Source organism: Polypterus senegalus, chromosome 3, assembly GCF_016835505.1.
Source record: "Polypterus senegalus isolate Bchr_013 chromosome 3, ASM1683550v1, whole genome shotgun sequence".
Classification (NCBI taxonomy): domain Eukaryota; kingdom Metazoa; phylum Chordata; class Cladistia; order Polypteriformes; family Polypteridae; genus Polypterus; species Polypterus senegalus.
This window is the reverse complement of record NC_053156.1, coordinates 259,880,928-259,899,929: the sequence shown is the minus strand read 5'-3', so window position 1 is coordinate 259,899,929 and position 19,002 is coordinate 259,880,928. Positions and strand designations below refer to the sequence as shown.

The following is a 19,002-nucleotide window of genomic DNA, read 5'->3' as shown; positions in this document are numbered from 1 at the left end:
TAATACACAAGTGATGCAAGCACATCGGCAAAATGGATCCTCCTAAGAGAGAGATGCCCAGAGTAGTTCCTTTGAATTACCTGACATCTCTACATTTCGTTTTTTTTCTGACGATTTCAATAGTTTCTAGGACCCCGGGCTTATTACAGCATGGGCTTACACAGCCAGTATAAGAATAAACTAAAATAAAACAATATGAAACTCTTCATCAGCTGCCTCTAAAGAACAAAGAAGGTTAAAATTTCTTTGTAATAACAGCATTCAATGTGTCACTTCTCGACTAGATATAAAGAACAGACAGTAGATCACAAATAGCTTACAGAGTATGAAGGTCAAAGACTAAATAGAAAAAGAGATAGAAGTAGCTGTGTAAAAGAAAATATCCTAATAAAAACATACTTTATTTAAATTAACTACACATGTAAAGTGTTTTGGAAAAAAAGCTTGGTCTAAACAGTTGTCACACACTTGTGTATTTCTGGGGTGCTGCAGGACTTTAATGATTGTAATTCACCTCCAGACCAGTGGCTGGTGCTGTTGCCTAATGTCTTTTCTTCTCCTCCTTCTGCAGAATGGAAGATTGACCACCTCATCCCACCTCTGACATCACTTCCGTCAAACACCCTCCCGGACCCGCCGCTTCCTGACTGGATGCCATATAAGCACCTCCTACACCACATCTTGGACTCCACTCTGTCAAGGCATAGCGCTTGTTAAACTGGTCTTTTTAATTTTTTTTCATTTTGTATTTTTTCCTAAAAATATACTGGGCTCATCAAAGTGCCCCAATGATTTCTAAGTTGTCTTTGTATTTTCAATATAGTGCAGCCATTTAGAGTTTGTAAATATCTACCTTTAGCCCACAGTATTGTTTAGATACAATATGTAAGGAATTAAGATAGCTTTAAACTCTTTTGCTTGCACTGTTCCTCGTGTAATACACAACCCAACTCCAAAAGCTCTTTCTGCCTAAAAGAACATTACTAAAGCAAAAATGATTAATAAATTAGAAGATTCTTCAGTCCTGCAGACTTGTCAGTTTCAAATAAATAGGATGCAGTAGTAAAAAACAGATAATTAGGCACTGTGGATCATTACAATTTGAATGTCATCTTTAAATCATTTCCCATCTACAGTTAAATTTGGAGAAAGCTATAAGTTATTTTCATCATGTATACTTCAGGAATAAAAAGCCAAGCTAGATAAAAAAAAGACAAGCTTTAAGTATGAAATTGTTGTGTTAAAGAGTCACAAACATTGTAGAAGGGGTATGAGACCTCCAAAAAGTCCCACAAAAGCAGGCCAGATCCTTCACTGACCTGCCCAGAAGGGGATCACTTCAGTGCTTCAAGTCCCCAAACTGCTATCTGCCGACTGCGGCCTAAACAGACCTATCAGGTGGCACGTGCTTTAAAAGCTCAATATTGGGAGAAAAAGCTAAACTTTACAAAAACGCCTTTCAAGGTCCTGGAAAGATATGGCCTGCCAAAATTGAAAATATTTTATTCTAAAACTAGGAAACATAACAAAAATGTCAAAGAGGGCAAAAGGAAGTTGTCATAAAGCTAATCCCAAGCGACCAAGATCTAATATGCAACCCAAGGCTGAAGCCGCTGAACAGAGCAAAAGAAATTAAAACCCAGAAATCCAAAGCAGTACAACAAGACTTACAAGCGACGTCTATAAATTCAATGCACCACTCCTGAGATCCTCTTTCTTCTCCTTTAATAGCCAGAGAGACATCTCTGGAGTTATGATTATTAGGGTGACCCGCCTCTTCACAGAACACAAAGAACAGACACATTTACAGGAACTGAATACAAGTAACAAATAATGTGCAAATCTAATAGAAATAATATCAGAATATGACAAATGATATCTCAAAAATGACAAAGCAACAAATGAATGAATACAAGCCTGGGGAAACTCCTGACTGTACCGTAACAGAGATATTATGATTTTTTTGGCTAGGCTGATCAATCCCAGTACATTAATTAAAACAGTGAAAAGTATCACATAAAGCACGTGTAGTTTGTACAGAAGCTCTGAACTGCACAGTGAAAAAAATTATGGGATAACCCTTTTATTGTATATGTACGAGAAAATATCTTGTATGTACGGGATACTTTCACATACGTACGTGATGTTTTTGCGTACGTGCAGGATACTTTCACATACGTGTGAGATGTTTTCATGTACATACAGTGAACCCTCGTTTATCCCGGTTAATCCGTTCCAGACTCTACCATGATAAATTAATTTTCGCGAAGTAGGATTCTTAATTTATAAATTGAATATTTTCACAGTTAGAGTATAGAAAACCTGTTTACGACCTTCTAAATACGTTTTTTAACATTATTAGAGCCCTCTAGACATGAAATAACACCCTTTAGTCACCATTACACTCGTATTACCCAATATATTAGACAAAATAAGAGAAAATAAGACATATTAGACGTTACAAATATCATATTACTAGGCTAACTCGCCTTTTAAGGCGACCGACTTTTATCCTCAATTTTTGTGCGCTCCATGTGTACATCAGGCGTGTAAGTGTAGGGAATGAGAACATCAAAGTGCCCATTCATAACATCTCCCGAAAACCCAAGTTTTTTTTTATCCCCTCGAGTGCCTGTCCAAAGTCGTACAATGTCAGCCCGAATTTGTACCGCTAAAGACGGAGTTTCATGCACTAAATAAGCTACAGATGAGAATAAGCAAGCACCATCTCCCCTGATATTTACTACGCGGTGAGGCATTTGTACTCCATCAGCACTAATTATTTCCAGAGACATCATTTTGTCTTATTTTTCCAGCACATCGCGCACAAAAGCAAGGGAACGATGAGAGCACCAGAACTCTGCTCACATCGCGTCGCTTCATACCTCAAGCCGCAAGTAGTAAGTCTGTGATAAGTGGAATACCGCTACGCTTTCCACTCATGGGACGGAAGGGCAATCCCGAACGCTTTTATATAGTAGATTATTGTAATGTACATTTAATTGCACACAAACACACACAGTTCTTACACACAACCACTAACCTATGAAGGCACGACCTCAGTAGGAGAGTCTTCAGAGGTGATGCAGTATCTTCAGCAGGTGCGTTGTTGTCTTCAGTGAAGAAGTACTCGGAGTAGGCAGTGGGTGTCTGGGTGCGCGGCTGAAGAACATCTTGATAGGCAGTTGCTGGCGCTGTCTTTTCATATGCGTGAGGAGGCTTTTGTAGGGTATTGCCATCTTTAATCATATCCAAGAGTTTCACCTTCTCCTGGATAGTAAGCATCTTCCTCCGGCGCTTAGTTTTATTGTCAGAAGGCTTAGAAAAAGCAGCACGTTTAGGAGCCATCGTAGGGCTTAGATAAAAGTTCTCAGAAAGTGCATGCGTAGTGACGTAAGCGTGTATGAGAAAAAAAACGCGATAGAGTGAAGCCGCGAAAGTCGAAGCGTGATATAGCGAGGGATCACTGTACGGGATTTTTTCACATACATATGATATATTTTTATGTTCATACAAGATATTTTCACGTACGTACGAGATAAAGTTTCTTGACACACTTCTTCTGAATAATTCTTTGGCTAAAAAGTCCTCAATGTTAGTGTGTCAGGGAGGAGATGTGCCGCATTGTTCATAATGGCACTCAGTTCTGTTTTAATTTTCTCCTTCACTCCAACCTCCAGGGGGTCCTGAGTGCTTCCCATAACTGAGCGTGTCCTTTTAATTAGCTTATTGATTTGGCGGGCCTCTCCTGAAGTCATATTACCAGCCTAGCACACCAGAGTGTAGAAAATTATTCTGGCCATCACAGAATTGTAGAGTGAGGAGAAAGGTAGACAGGACTGTTCCTTATGGTGCTCCAGTGTCGCTCTCTTTCATATCAGAAACACAGTCCTTGAGCCTCACAAACTGCAGTCTGCTTGACAGATCGTCCGTTTTCTAGGACACCACAGGCTCATTCACCTGAATATCTCTTAGCTTACACATTAACAGGGATGGCTACTAAAGGTGTTGGAGAAAACAAAAAACAATATCCTCATAGTGCTACCAGCTTTGTCCAGGTGAGAAAAAGCCTTGTGGAGCAGACAGATAATTGTATCCTCCACTCCAGTCTTTGTCCAACAGGCAAAGTGACTTTCTGAGTGTGGTTTGTCTGCTATGAGTAGCCTGATGGCATAAAACCAAAAATATGGTGATGACAAACAGTGAAGAAAAAGGCTTCCCCATCAGCAATGCTGTTCCTGGCGCTCTTATTTCTAACTATATAAACTGTACATTTTATCGGGGTAAGAAATAAGGCTGCCAGTAATGTCAAGATTCTTTCAGATACTTCAGCATTTATTATTTTCTTTTGGGGGGAAAAGTAAATTAAGCATAGGGAAATCTTTCTTGGAACAGTATTTATGATTATTTCTGCACTTGTCATGTGTCTGAACAGACTGAATAATCATTGATTTATGTTTTTTTCACAGGCATTTTTCAACCCACTCTATCCTGAACAGGGGGTTCTGCTGGAGCCTTTCTCAGCTAGCATGGGGAACAAGGCAGAGAACACACCCTGGGCAGGGTGCCAGTCCATTGGAGGGCACACAAACACACACACCAAGCACACACCAGGGCCAAATTAGGATCATCAATTCACCTAAACTGCATTTCTTTGGACTGTCGGAGGAAACCCATGCAGACACTGGGAGAACATGCAAACTCCACACAGAGAGAACCATGGGACGCAAACCCTGATCTGTTTACTGCAAGGCAGTAACAGCGCTACCACTATGCCACCTGATGGCATTTAGTAGAAAATATTTAGTTTTTTGTCTGTAAAATGCAGCAAACAGCTGTAGTTTTTACAAGTGCAGAATGGAGGCTCTACAGTCTTTTTAACGATGGCTCAGAGAAAAGTGCCTTTCTTTCACAGACCAGACAAGGGAGTTATTATAACCGGGAAGCCAACAAACTTAATAGAAGTCTTATAGTTTGGGATTCCTCTGGAACATAATTACTCTTCCAAAAGAGACAATTTATTTTTTGTTTGCCTTTCAGTATTAAGACTGAAATTCATTCCAAATCACATGATTCAAGACCACATAATAATAAGTCGGTTCAATAATATTTTCAGAGCCAGGGGGTCAGAGGTCACATAATGTAAACATTCAGTACAGTGCATACTGTGGGCTCAAATGTACTGTGGGTGTATACTCATAATATTCCTATACAGTGACATTGTCATGAAATGTGCTCTATAAAATCAAGAACAATGAAGGATTGCAAGAATTTTACACAGGGCATAACAGACATAATAAATAATAAAGACAAAATGACCACAAATCTCAAAGGGAAGTACCACAAGAGAAAATTCAGTATCAGTGGATGTCACTTTCTGAAAAATATTTCAAAGACAGGTAGGACAGGAATACTAGAATGTTTGACCTTAAATGTAACTTTTCATATCATAACAATTGCCATTTATGTGCCTGCTTCACAGGAGCATCTAAACTCTTTGAACAAGGTCGTCAATCACAGTTTATAGCCATAGACCAACAGCATTCATTTAAAGGCACCAATTAACCAAACCTGCACATACAAGGAAAAAAAAAACATAGCAGACGCCAGACAGTGCCCAGGCCAGTAACTGTACCCAAGTTCCTGGAACTTTTTGAGATAATACAAATATGCATTGAGACACCATGTCTACTATGCTGCTGTACAGCATTACTGATGCTACTGCAGAAGAAATCCCATTGACGTAATAAATAGAACCAAAATAATTGCAATTTTAAATATGCAGTGTTGAAGAGATTATATTAAGAGTAACATGCGTTATCTAGTCTAAAGTAAAGAAAAAACTAATGCAGTACTTATTGTATTGAAGTAAATATAATCATGCTAGTGATGCTACTTAAAAAACAGATATGTGTTACTGTGCTACAATGGACGCTTATTCTAGGCTCTGCCTTGTTGACTTGGTGGGCCTCTCTTGAAGTGATGCTACCAGCAAAGCACATGACAGTGTAGAAAACTGAGTTAAAGACAGTGTGAAAGATGTCACTTCCCGCATTAAAGGAACAAAATCTCCCGAGGAAAAAGAGCCTCCTCTGCCCTTTCTTATAAACAGTAGTTATATTGTGGTCTGAGACCAGTCCAACCTGTAACTGATGTGGACCCCCAAGTACTTGTAGGAATGGCCAACTATAGGGGTACTCAAACGGCAGACCGCGGTCCACAATCTGGACCGCCAAGAAGTTTTTGGCGGACTGCAACTGTCTTCTGCGTAAGTCAAAAGTCCGAATATAAAAGCACTACTCTTGTGAAATTAGTGAATTTTTTACAATGTAATTCGTCTGTTTCGTTTTTTTTTTGCAGATATGTCTGCAGATTTTGGAGATTTGCTGCTTCACAATGACGTCAGATGGTTAAGCAAGGGCCGTGTGTTTGAAAGGTTCTGGAATCTCCATGAAGATGTAGCGGACTTCTTGCAGTCCTTGAATACAAAGAAAGCTGCAGAATTTTTAACATTTATTCAAGACAGTGACAAGGTCGTACTGCTGGCATTTCTTGTTGATATTATGGGACATATAAATACAGTGAATTTGGTCGCTTCAGGGTGCAGACAAAACCGTTGTCGAATTGCAAGAAAAATGTTGTGCCTTTGAAACAAAACTGAGTATTTTCATCAATGACTTGGAAGGTGGCAAGATGCTGCATTTCCCAAACCTGAAGAGCTGCATGACAGCTGATCAACCGGCATGTTTTCAGTTGATTTCCACATTTCTACATCATTTGAAGGTCGAGTTTGATGAATGTTTTAAGAATTTCAGAAAATTGAAGCCTGTGTTTTTGTTTGTTGCTGATACTTTCATTGTCCAGCCTGACGGTGAATGGACATCTGTGGCTGCCTCAATTTTTCCAAACTCAAACCAGTCACTGTTGCAAATGGAAGCAGCTGATTTGCAAGCTTCTCACGTTTTGAAAGCAAAATTGAACGAAGTCGGCATAACAATTTTTTGGTCAAAGTTTGTTCCAGATTCTCAGTATCCTGCTGCAAAGAAACTGGCGATTTCCGTGCTCACTATGTTTGGTTCAACATGTTCTTGTGAGTGTGCGTTCTCCACTATGAACACTATCAAGACGAAACATCGAAGTGTAATTACCGACCAGAGCCTCAGGGATGCAATGAGAATTGCACTGACTGGTTACTCACCGAACTATGCTGCCATTATGAAATCGAAACAACAGTTTCACACTTCACACTGAGTGACAATCATTTACGTACCAACTGTTGTAATTGGTGTGTTAATTGCAAGTAGTCATGTGACTTTTTTGAATTGTTTTCCATGTTTTGTGCATGTCTTGGTCTTCTGTAAAAATGTTATCATTTGCGTTGAATCTATTACTAACCTCCTACAGACCTACACCTACAGTCCTACAGACCTACATGGTAAACCTGGCTATAGCGGACCCCGATGGTTGGTGGCGAACTGAATGTGGACCGGCATTCAAAATCTTTGAGTACCCCTGCCCTACTGTATATAACAAATTGTACTGAGTAATGTAACGAAGTTAAATTTAAAAGTAATGTTCCTCAACACTGTCAGTATGCCATAGCTGCCCTGTGAACGACTGGTGCCCTTTCTAGGGAGTTTCCCACTTTGCACTCTGGGCAAGGGTTGTATCTCTGCAACATGGAAGGTTGACTGCACAGTATAATAAGACATGTAGGACACAAGACAGATGCATGGATACCAGCAACCTGTTTTCTGAATGTTTAGCCTTGTAAGGCACAATGGGCAAGATGCTCAGAATCCATTCAAGCAAGATGTAATATTTGTAATGAATATTACAAATTGTAAATGGTAAATCATAAATCATTGTCAAGAAGCAGGGCAAAATATTTGTCACCAAAAACGTCAGAAACAACAAATAATCAACACAAAAGTATTTAGGGAGAATCCAATCTTGGAGGCCAGGATGTTGACCTTTCTAACTTTGACCTGTGATGTCAACTGGCGTATGCTTCTGGTAGACCTTACTTAGGAACCGCATAGCAACCAAAAAATAAACTTTAAAAAGGGGTATACATAAAAACCAACATGGTGTTGTGGGAGCCCATAAAAAATGTAACAAACACAAATACAAAAACAAGCATGACTGTAAAACTCCTTGACGTCTACAGCCTCTAAAGTAAAATCTCGATAGTTTTTTGAGGCGAGGAATAAATTATGAAAAATCAGAAGCAAATGCCTGATCATGACAGAAATCACCAAAAGATGCACACAGTGCGAGGTCTAAAACAGGTAACCGTTTCAGACCACAAATGTGCATTGTTTACTGTAACAGCTTACCATGCTATTTATTTAATGGCTATTTCATAAATTCAAGATGTGGATGCAACTCGGCAGCTCTTTTTCCTGCATTTTGTGGAAATCAGACATTTAGTCAACCAGTTTCTAATCCATTTGGTCCTGAACAGGACTGCGTGGGGGTCTGCTAGAGTTTATCCAAGCTAGCATAGGACACAAGGCAGGAGCAAACCTTGGACAGGGCACCTCATGGCAACTGGTCTTCTTTCTTGTTAGGTAGATACTTTTCACTGCTCACCCAAGCAGCTTCGTCAGCAGTGAAAAGTATCTACCTAACAAGAAAGAAGTCCAGTTGCCATGACTCAACTACCAGATTATTGGAAACAGTAGCAGTCTGCAATTTATATCACCTTTTTTAATCAATACCTAATCAAAAACAAGCTACTTTTGTGTGAAAGTGGGAATAAATTGTATGGCAGTAGATTGCAATTGTGCCTGACATCTGATAAATCTCAAGGTATTACGGTATCAATGTTAATATTTTCAAATGTCTAATCGATTATTTGAGTATTAGCCACATCAAATGATTTAATGGAGAGGACAGTTCTTCTTCTATAGAAACTCCACTGAGACCTCAAGGGTGAAGCAGTTCCATTACAGAAGAAACACTTTTTGAGAGGTCCACAATTTCTGTGTGATCCTCAGCTGTAAAAGGAACTGATTGGAAATAGTAAATGTGTTTAGAAACGCTTCTTTCTAACATTATATGGTATATTGCAGTAACATCATGCTAACTTTGTGGGTGAGATAAAAGGACTTTGACTGTGTGACACTGAGTTCATGGATATTTAGAGTTCCTCAAAGAAATCTTTGAATGTCTTTGTGCTGATAAAGCAGCTGAACTTCAAAGCAGCAAAGAACGCACACTTTAGAACATCGGTGTGCATTCATGTACTGCGTTTTGGACACATATGTTCCATGGGCATTAAGGTCTGCCTCTTCCTCATTCAAAACCGTGTAATATCACTTGTTTTCTTTCCATTGAACTGGTCTCACTGTCTTCATGCTTGGTTCCTAACAACTCTGATTCAAACAATCTAATTTATTTAAAATAGTAATACCCCAGTGGTGTCCTCTGTATGTCATTTCACACAAAGTGCTCTTCCGCTTCTCTTTCTATTGCTTTTCTTGGCCCATTGCTACAGCTAGAATTTGCGTCAAAACTCCTGACCTACATGTCGGTGCACAGCTACGCTCCCTTGGTCAAGGCCGGATTAAGTCCTTTGTGGGTCAAATACCCCCTCCATACCTCTTATGGACATCATGTACTGTGTATCAATAATAAATTACTAATGTAGACCAAAAAGCAAAACTTTATACAAGGTCAATTCGATTCTTTTTTTAATTAATGTATTACAATTACTGTAAAAAACTAATTGAGGAGTGCAACATCACATCTTCAGGAAATCAAATTCCTTGTAATAGTATAGTTAGCAAACATGACAAGCTGCTGTATGGTGCAAATTTGACATTTCTCCTCCACTACACATCTTTTCTTCCATATTCTAAGGCACCTTCGTGAGGAGGGCCCCAGGGTGTGCACTCAAGTCACTCTGAAGGTAAATCCAACCACGTCCTAAGTACCTCAAGTCTCTGTTTTTTCACACATTCCATCCAAGAGGTGTCTATTCAGTTTTGACTTACCCATAAACCAGCCCTTCCCTCCATGGATAAGTATTATATATTTATATGCCTGGAATGAGTTTGACTGACTGACCTTCTCCGGGTCTACAGAAACTGAAGTCCCAACTCTTCTTTAACCCTCATGGATATCTGAAGTTTGTTCTAACACAGCCAACCCCTCAGCTCACTGTAGTTTTGACAAAATGCAGGTAGTTTTAGGATTAAGCATAGCATTAAAGTTCTTTAACTATGCCTAGGATTTCATTACCTATTTTCCATGATCTTTAGACTTTCATTCCAAACATTCAAATGTTTCACGTTCAGTTTAAGAGGATTGCCAACTAAAAATAAAAGTAATACAGTGGAACCTCGGTTCACGAACGTCTCTGAGCATGTACAAATCGGGTTACGACCAAAACGTTTGCCAAACTTTTGCATCTGTTCACGACAACACACTCGGTATACAAACAAGCCAGTTTCCCTTTCGATTTGTGCACGCGATGATTTCTGCACATGTTCAGTCTCTCCTTGTGCATTCCCTGTGCAGCGAGCGAGCGAGAGAGAGAGAAAGACACACACACGCGAGAGTGAGACACACACTCACACACACACACTAGCGAGCGAGCGAGCGAGCGAGAGAGAGAGGCTGGCCCCATAAGGCCGAGAAGGCAGTTAAAGAATGCACCAGGCTTGTTTTAAAGAGACAGATTTGAGCATTGTTTTAACCTACTACATTGTTTAACCTATTGCTTTAACCTTTATTTAATGAAAACTTTTTTATATTGGATTTTAACCTCCACTTCACTTCTGTTTACAGCGATCGGTTCCTAGCGTGTATTGTTGCAATGTTACTTTTCTTGGTGGTTTATTAAAATTACAGATTTTTCAAATGTTCATTTTTTTTCCCTGTGCTTAAAACATATTAAAAAAAAGTGTTTTTAGAGAGCGGGTCGTAGTGTAACTCTTACAGTGTTAGTTTTCTCTGTTGTTCAAGGTTTTCTCAGTGTTATTCAATGTTTTTACATTTAGTTTACTATTACGCTGTGCATTCTATGGTGTAATTAACTATATTTGTGCTTAAAAATCTTTAAAAAATATATTTATTTACATACGGTTCGTACGGTCTGAAACGGATTAATTGTATTTACATACAGTCCTATGGAAGAAATTACTTCGGGTCATGACCAAATCGGGTTACGACCAGAGTTTTGGAACAAATTACGGTCGTGACCCGAGGTTCCACTGTACTGTAATCAGTGGCGGTTCTACATTAAATTGCTCCCCGGGCGAGACTCCCTCCTGGCGCCCCAAAAAATAACATGACAAAACTACACATTTTGTACACACCACACATTTTATTGTAGTAATTCTGTCATTCCGTAACAGACCAATTTTTGCAAAAAAATAAATAAATAAATAAACTGCTCATAACTTAATTATACTCTGTACAAACCAATATTATTTAAGAAAAATATTTTAAATTATTAAGAATAATATACAAATAAAATATAGAATAAATCACACTAAAGAAAATTAAATTATTTCACTGCAGAACAGAAAACACAAACTGAAACTAAAATCTGACATTTCTGGCCTTTCTAGATGCAAAGTCATCAATAATGGCATCATATGAGATATGCTCCCCTACTGAATGATTAATGCTTATGACAGCAAGGCCAGTGAGCCGTTCCTGAGACATGGTTGACCTCAGGTATGTCTTGATTAACTTCAGTTTGGAAAAGCTCCTCTCTGCTTGAGCCACAGTCACTGGCAGGGTAAGTGCAATCCTGAGAGCAGTCCAAAAGTTGGGGTAGATCTCAGATAGATCCTTATCGTGCATGAAAGTGATAAGCTCAAGGAGGCTCATGGTTTTTGATGGCAGGTGAGGGAAGTTCTTGATTTCCTGCAAAAGCTCTCTACTGTCCAAATCAGAATGCCCTTCAAAGTGCAGTGTGGTACCTAGTGCATTGCACTGCTCTGCCAGCTCCTCATCTGCAAGACTAGGGAAATTTGTCAAAACCCCAAATTTGTTTTCCACATTTTCCAATGTGGTAAATCTCTCCGATGGCTGACAGGGCTGCATCAAGAACAACATTGAAGAATCCAATCTCCAACTTCCTAAGGGCATCACTGAAAGGCTCATCATGTGATTCATATGAGAAGTGGCGCTTTGTGGACCTCAGCCTTTTTTGTTTCAAAACAGCTTCCACATTCATTTCTTCACAAATGTCTTTGGCCGCCATCTGTGCAGTCACAAAGCCACTTGCCCTGTAGCTCTGGAGACCTTGCTCAGTCTTCTTCAAAAGATTCACAGCTAGGTCGACATGCATATTTGGAGACTGCATGAGTTTGCTGACATGCTGTATTGCAGATAGCATGTCATACCAAACAACCGTGCAGATGCTGAAGCGTACAACCCCACCTCCTCAGACAAAGACTGGGCCTCAGCCTTTATAGCAGGGTCTTTGGTGTTGTCTCTCACCTCAATTAAAGCCTCTCTCACGGCAGCTCCGTGGTACCTCGTGGGCTCAACGCTCTTGACCTTGCTCTCCCACCTTGTTTCTGCCCACATCTTTAAGGTGATGCTCACATGGTTCTTCAGAATGGACCATCTTTGGGAGGAGGCTGAAAATAATGTGTAAAGCTTTTGCAGTACACCAAAATAGCTCATAGCATCCACAGATCCCTTAGCAGCATCACACACAACTAAATTTAATGTATGCCCCACATGGCACAAACAGAGCTCTAGGATTCTTTTCTAAGAGCCTGGCTTGAACTCCCTTATTTTTGCCCTTCATGTTTGCCCTGTTGTCATATGATTGTCCTCTGCAGTCGTCAAAAGGAATTCCCAACTCCTCAAGTCTTGTCAGGATCATGGATGCCAAGTGCTGCCCTGTGGACTCCTCTGCCTTCAAAAATCCCATAAAATGTTCCCTGATATGGGGCTTCTCCATCAGTGACACCACTCTAATGACCACTGACAACTGTTCTATGTGGCTTATATCTGGAGTGCAGTCCAGAATTATTGAAAAAAACTTTGCCTGCTTGATGTCATCCACTATATCAGATATGATTTTGCTGCTTAACAAATCAATCAGCTCATTCTGCACATGATGCCCTAGGTAGCTGTTGTGACTTGCTGTTCCTCTTTTGACACGGTTAAGGTGATCTTTCATAATGGGATCAAACTTGGCCATAAGTTCGACCTCTTTGAGAAAATTCCCATTTGATGGTGTGAACAGTGTTTCTGTGTGTCCCCTTAGAGCCAAATTTCGAACCGCCAGTGACTGTACAATAGCAGTGAGACGTGTCAGCACTGCTCTCCATCTCACCCTCTCAGCCTCAAGTAGTGCCTCCTCCTGCTTATCAATAGTTTGTCCACTTCTTAACCTCACTGCCAGTTCCTTCCATGCTTTCATGCAATTGAGATGTTCTGGACTGTTTTCATGTGATGTGAGGTGAGTGCTTGCATGTTTCCAATTTGCCATTCCTGAAATTGTTAAATGAATGTTCCTCTTGGAAAACAATTTGCAGCAGAAGCAAAAGAGGCTGTTGTTCTTCATGGAATATATCAGCCAACTTCTTGCCATCTTTTCACCACTATGGAAATAATGGAATGGAAATAAATAATAACTGTACTTGCAACAGTTTTGTTGCAAAGCATAATTTTGTGGTTAAATTTAATTAGATCTCGTGTTGTATACACTGCTGAAAAAACAATAGAACCCTGCCCAAAAATAACAGAAAATGTAATGGATTTAATGGTTATAATGGGAATTGTATTGGTTTTAATGGTAAGTATAACAGTGTCTGCTGGTATATGATGGATTCTATTGGTGGGTGGGATGGTAAATCCTATTGGAAAAGTGCCCAAAACACACTACAATAAGGAATTTTGTAATAGTTTCACTAGAAAAAATTTAATGGTTCACAATGGTATTTAATAGAAACCATTAGAATTTCTGTGATGGTTTGTATATTAGGCTTTTACTGTGTTTTTTTTTAGCAAGGTAAGCATAGCATGCATCATAAGCAAGAAGGCTAACAAAGTAAGAGTTAACGTTATACCACTAATTAACACAATGACATGAATACCTTAATCATACAGAGAGAATATTGTTGCATACCTTTATCTTTTGCCCGTTTCTCCTCATCATCTTTTCTTTTTTTCCTAAATTGGGCACCTGACAGCTTTGGCCTTTTTCTCTCCATCGCTGTGTTTACTAAGTAATCGGCAATCAACAGATTTCCCATCATCCCCCAACGCTGTCACTCACGACCAGAAGTCAAGACTAAACCAATTCACCTCCACATCATAATCGTTTTTTATTACCTATTTTTATTAGCCGTTTCACACAATTAAATAAATAAATAAAAAATGTGCCAATTATTGGTCTGTGTTTAAAATATTTTGAATGAAATGTGCGTTATTTGTAAGAAAGTCAGGTGTCACTGACATAGTTTAGCCCCCCTCCTTGTCCGCTTCATTTGGGAGAGGTGAACTGTACTCTGCGCCTCCTCCCCAACCCCCCCTCATCCCCTCTCCTCTCGGCTCGCTCAGCTTCTGTGCGGCTCCTTCAGCAGCAGGGGCGGCCCAGGTATCATAGATAATAGAAAACCGCTTAGCGGCACAGATGATTTTTTTTTTCTCCAAGTTTGTGTGCCGCCCCCCACGTGTCATGAAAAAATGCCGCCCCGGGCGGCTGCCCCGTTCGCCCATGCCTAAAACCGCCACTGACTGTAATAGTATAAATATTCTCAGACCTCCTAAATTCAATTTGGATTTGCTAATAAGAATAAGAATAAGCCATAGTAGATGTAAGGTGAACCTGGGCATCCATCTTGATAAAAGGGTAGGTATCTGTGTACGATTGCTATGTTTCTATCATTCCAACAGATGGTGCATCACAAATATTTGTAGTAATAAAATACATTGAATTTGTCATTCCAACAGATGGCAAATCACAAGCATTAACACTGCTTTTACAGATCCCATACCAAAGGGCATATAACAGAGACACGGGCATTGCATTTGTCATATGGTGTGTCACAAATATCCGTAGTAATGTATGTTATTACTACAAATGTTTGTGAATGTCATCTGTTGCAATAACAAATGCAAGTATCTTATTACTACACACATTATAAAATGCATTCCAGTGGATGGTGAAATACAAACGTTAACTGTGAGGTCTACGTTGATTACTTAGATTTCAAAAAGGTCCCAGACAGATAGCACAGCAAGTTCTTAAAAAGATTGCTAGTCAAATGTTCCAAAATTGGTCCTGATGTGATAAACACAAGAATGCAGCTTGGATAAACAACTTATTTTTAACTTATTATTATTGTTATATAATGCACATCTATTCTACCGTATTAAATAAAATTTAAATAACTTATACACAATATGACTGTTTATACATTACTTATAACAGGAGCATTTTAAATAATTTCATGCTGTTATGTTAAGCTAATTATCTACAAATAGCATAACTACATTTATACAGTTTCTTTCTAATTAACGATATTGTCTTAGGTATCCTTTTAGTGTTTTAAAGAGAAATTTTGTTTGCTGACTTTGATTCTAAGCTATTTTTAAATATATAAATTAAACTGAAAATAATTTATCTTTGCTAACATGTATTGCCGAATAGGCCATAACTAGATGTAATTTGATGCAATCAAGTCCAAAGTTGGTAAGGATGAAAAAGCTTGGCTACATCTCAGGGTGATGTCTTCTGTGTGCCTTTCTCAGTCCTGGTAGTGTGACCTTGTGAGCTTTAAATCTCGAGATTGCCAGTAGGATGTCTATATTTTAAGAAGTCTTTTATGCTTTCTTCCATCAATACGACCACTACCTGCGATGCAGACTTTGTTGCTGGCTTCATGTGCACAAATGTCAGGGGCAACAGCACTTCAGCCTTTTTATGGAAGGACATGCCACACTTTTAAAGCCTTGTCTGAGGCTGCTTTATAAGATAAGGTAGACAATATCAGCAGAGTATTTATTGAGTAATAAACACACTTAGGGAAGCTCTGAACCACACAGTGAAAAAAATGATGGGATAACCCTTATCTCGTATGTATGTCAAAATATCTCATATGCACAGGATACTTTCATGTCAGATTAAAAAAGTTACAAAAGTGCACTTCAAGGCTACCTACTTATGACTAGGGCCCACGATTTACCACGGCAAGAAATCGTAAATTACGCAGCATGTTTTTTTAAACTCTGCGGCGTACCGCGGCACGGCAAATGCAGTACCAGAACTCCATAAGACTAATTCGCAACCCAAGCAAAATACAGTAGAACCTTGCTTATCCGACCTTTGCTTATCCAACATTCTGTATTATGCCACGTCCCACCACAAAAAAAAAAATGCATCAATCGGCAACAAGAACTGCAAGTTGGGAGCGTGAGCATAGTCTATTTTTTGTTAGTAAGTTAAATTTTTCAGTTACATTTTTCTGTTGTTTTGTTGTAAAACATGATTACAGTGGATTACGTGGCCAGCCCTCTCTGGCGTGTGTGCATGTCTCTCTTGCGTGCGTGTGTCTCTCTTTCTCTCGCGCCTGTGAATGTGTCTCTCTCTCGGGCTCGTGTGTGCATGTGTGTCTCCCTCGTGTGTGTGTGCGTGTCTGTCTGTGTCTCTCTCTCTCGCTCTCTCTCGCTGCACAAGGAATGCACAGGGAGAGAGTAAACACGTGCGGAAATCATCAGTGCGCACAAACCGAAAGGGAAACTGGCTTGTTCCTATACCGAGTGTATGATCGTGCACACAAACAAAAGTTTGGCGAACTTTTTGGTCATATCCCAATTTATACGTGTTCAGAGACGTTCGTGAACCGAGCCACAGTATTAGGTTCGTAATGTGTAAAATTATAACATAGTTTGACGTTTAATTGGTTTTTTCTTAACACCTCCCATTATCCAACATTTTTACATATCTGACGTTCTGCCGGCCCGTTTATGTCGGATAAGCGAGACTCTACTGTAAATGCAATTTTTCTTATTCTTAATCCTTAATAATAATCAATCATAATTCGTAATACTAATCAAATAGGTATATCAAAGTGTTCAAATCTGCACATTTTAATCCACAGATTTGCTTTAGGCAAAGGATCTTGAAACTTATTTTGAACAAACTATTGAATAATATTTCTAAAGTTATTGTTTATTTATTGTTGAAGAAAACAGCACTGTAAGCTCATAGGTTTTCTTGTGAGAGAAAATATCCCAGTGGTGACTACACCAATCCATATTTTGAGAATGATTGTTCCACATCAACAGAAGAGATCGGCAACAGAATGTAAACTTTAGCAAGAGACGCTAAACGAGGCAGTCTGTCCTCTAAGGCAGGGGTCCCCAACCCCCGGTCCATGGCCCCGGGACTCACGGAGTGAAGGGCTACAGTAAAAAGGCTGCCCCCTTCACTGAGGACACTTTTCAGAATGCCAGGCGGGTGGGGCTTTGCCGCGGCACAGAGAGAGGAGAGAGACCGAGGTGAGAGAGTATTACAACAAAGTATTTTTATGTTTCTGACAGTTTCCTCATATGACACAAGTCTATAGAAATCTTGTTACTACGAAGTACATTCAGCAGCAGATACTTTCATTACAACGAAATGACCTTGAAATGCTTGAATGAATCATCCACAGAGCAGTAAGTTCTGTGGTCGCAGCTCAGTTGTGCACATTTGCACAACGATCCCCAAACAGAAACATTGTAAAAAAATCTTCTTTCTTCGTACTGTTCTTTTGCTGTTTTTGTTTTCTGGGGTTTTCACTGATACCTTTTGCTTATTGTTCGTCAACATTTGAAAAACATCCATCGGAATTTAACTCATTGTCACCCTTCTATAGAAACGGCAGACACGAAAAAACGATAACAGTGTTAATGTTTGTGACGTACAATCTGTTGGAATGATAAATGCAATGCATATGTCTTTGTTATATGCAAAAAAGAAGAAAAATCTCAGGTTGCAAACGTATGCAAACTGCTTCATTTGAAGACGTCGAAAAAGCCGTTTTTATGTGGTTCAGTGATGCTCCTTCAATAAACATTCCTATTAATGCGGCACTCATTCAAGAAAATATGTGGTTTTTAAACTCTCTTGGGACCTCCATCAACGGGACAACACGATGTGAGCCTGCTGTTTCCCTGCCCCAGCAATGGACAAACAATCTTACACAGATGCTGCAATCGCGCTTCGGATGCACTTTAGTGTGACATTCTCGTTGGATGGGGGGAGGGGGGGTCCCAAAAGAGTTCAGAAACCTCACAATATGAAGAAGAACAGGATTATTCAGATACAGATTGATAACTGTGCTGCCCACAACATACTTCCATATTCAGATAATGTTCGTGTTGAATTCCTCCCGCCCAATTGCACGGCAGTCCTTCAGCCATTGGATTTGGGCATCATTCACACCCTGAAAGTCTATTATCGCAAGGAAATGCTGAGAAAAATTCTTGTCAGCATAACTTGTAGGCAGGAGAAGATTAAAATTAACACGAAAGAAACTATTGAAGGTGCTTCCATTTCCAACATCCTATCTTTGTGAGGCAGCGTTTTCTGCAGTGACAGCAAACAAAACGAGAGTAGACTGAACATAAGCAACGCACTTCGCATGTCACTGTCTTCCATCGTACCCAGATGGGATCTTCTGGTTGCAGGAAAACAAATTCAGGGCTCCCACTGATTCTGCATTATGGTAAGCTGTTTAATTTCTATTACGATATTATAACTTAATAATAATAGAAATGTAATGTAAATTGTGTATAAAACTGCCCTATGAACCTGCAAGCAAAATTCTTCAAAAAGAGTGGTAGCTGTCATGGATCAAATATTCTCACAGATCTGAATAGGTCTATTGCCAGCTGTTTGGTTCACACAAAATATTCTTAAAGTTTAGCAGCAGCATTGTGCTTTGCATCTTCACAGCTGCTGGTTGCAACTGGAAATCCGGACGATTTCAGGCAAGACAGTAAGTCAGACACTTTGTTGTAGACATCAACAGC

The 19,002-nt window shown here is 39.5% G+C and overlaps 1 protein-coding gene across 1 annotated transcript; it reads right to left on the bottom strand.

Annotated features, from left to right (window-relative positions):
• Positions 1 to 6,410: 6,410 nt before the first annotated feature.
• LOC120526660 (zinc finger MYM-type protein 1-like) lies at positions 6,411 to 14,149 on the bottom strand. The gene is made up of 4 exons (XM_039749814.1): positions 14,108 to 14,149; positions 12,709 to 13,580; positions 12,366 to 12,605; positions 6,411 to 6,478 (listed from the first exon to the last, which is right to left on the bottom strand). The coding sequence occupies exons 2-4, from the start codon at positions 13,568 to 13,570 to the stop codon at positions 6,411 to 6,413; spliced, it is 1,170 nt and encodes a 389-aa protein (XP_039605748.1). The 5' UTR covers positions 13,571 to 13,580; positions 14,108 to 14,149.
• Between the last annotated feature and the right edge of the window lie 4,853 nt (positions 14,150 to 19,002).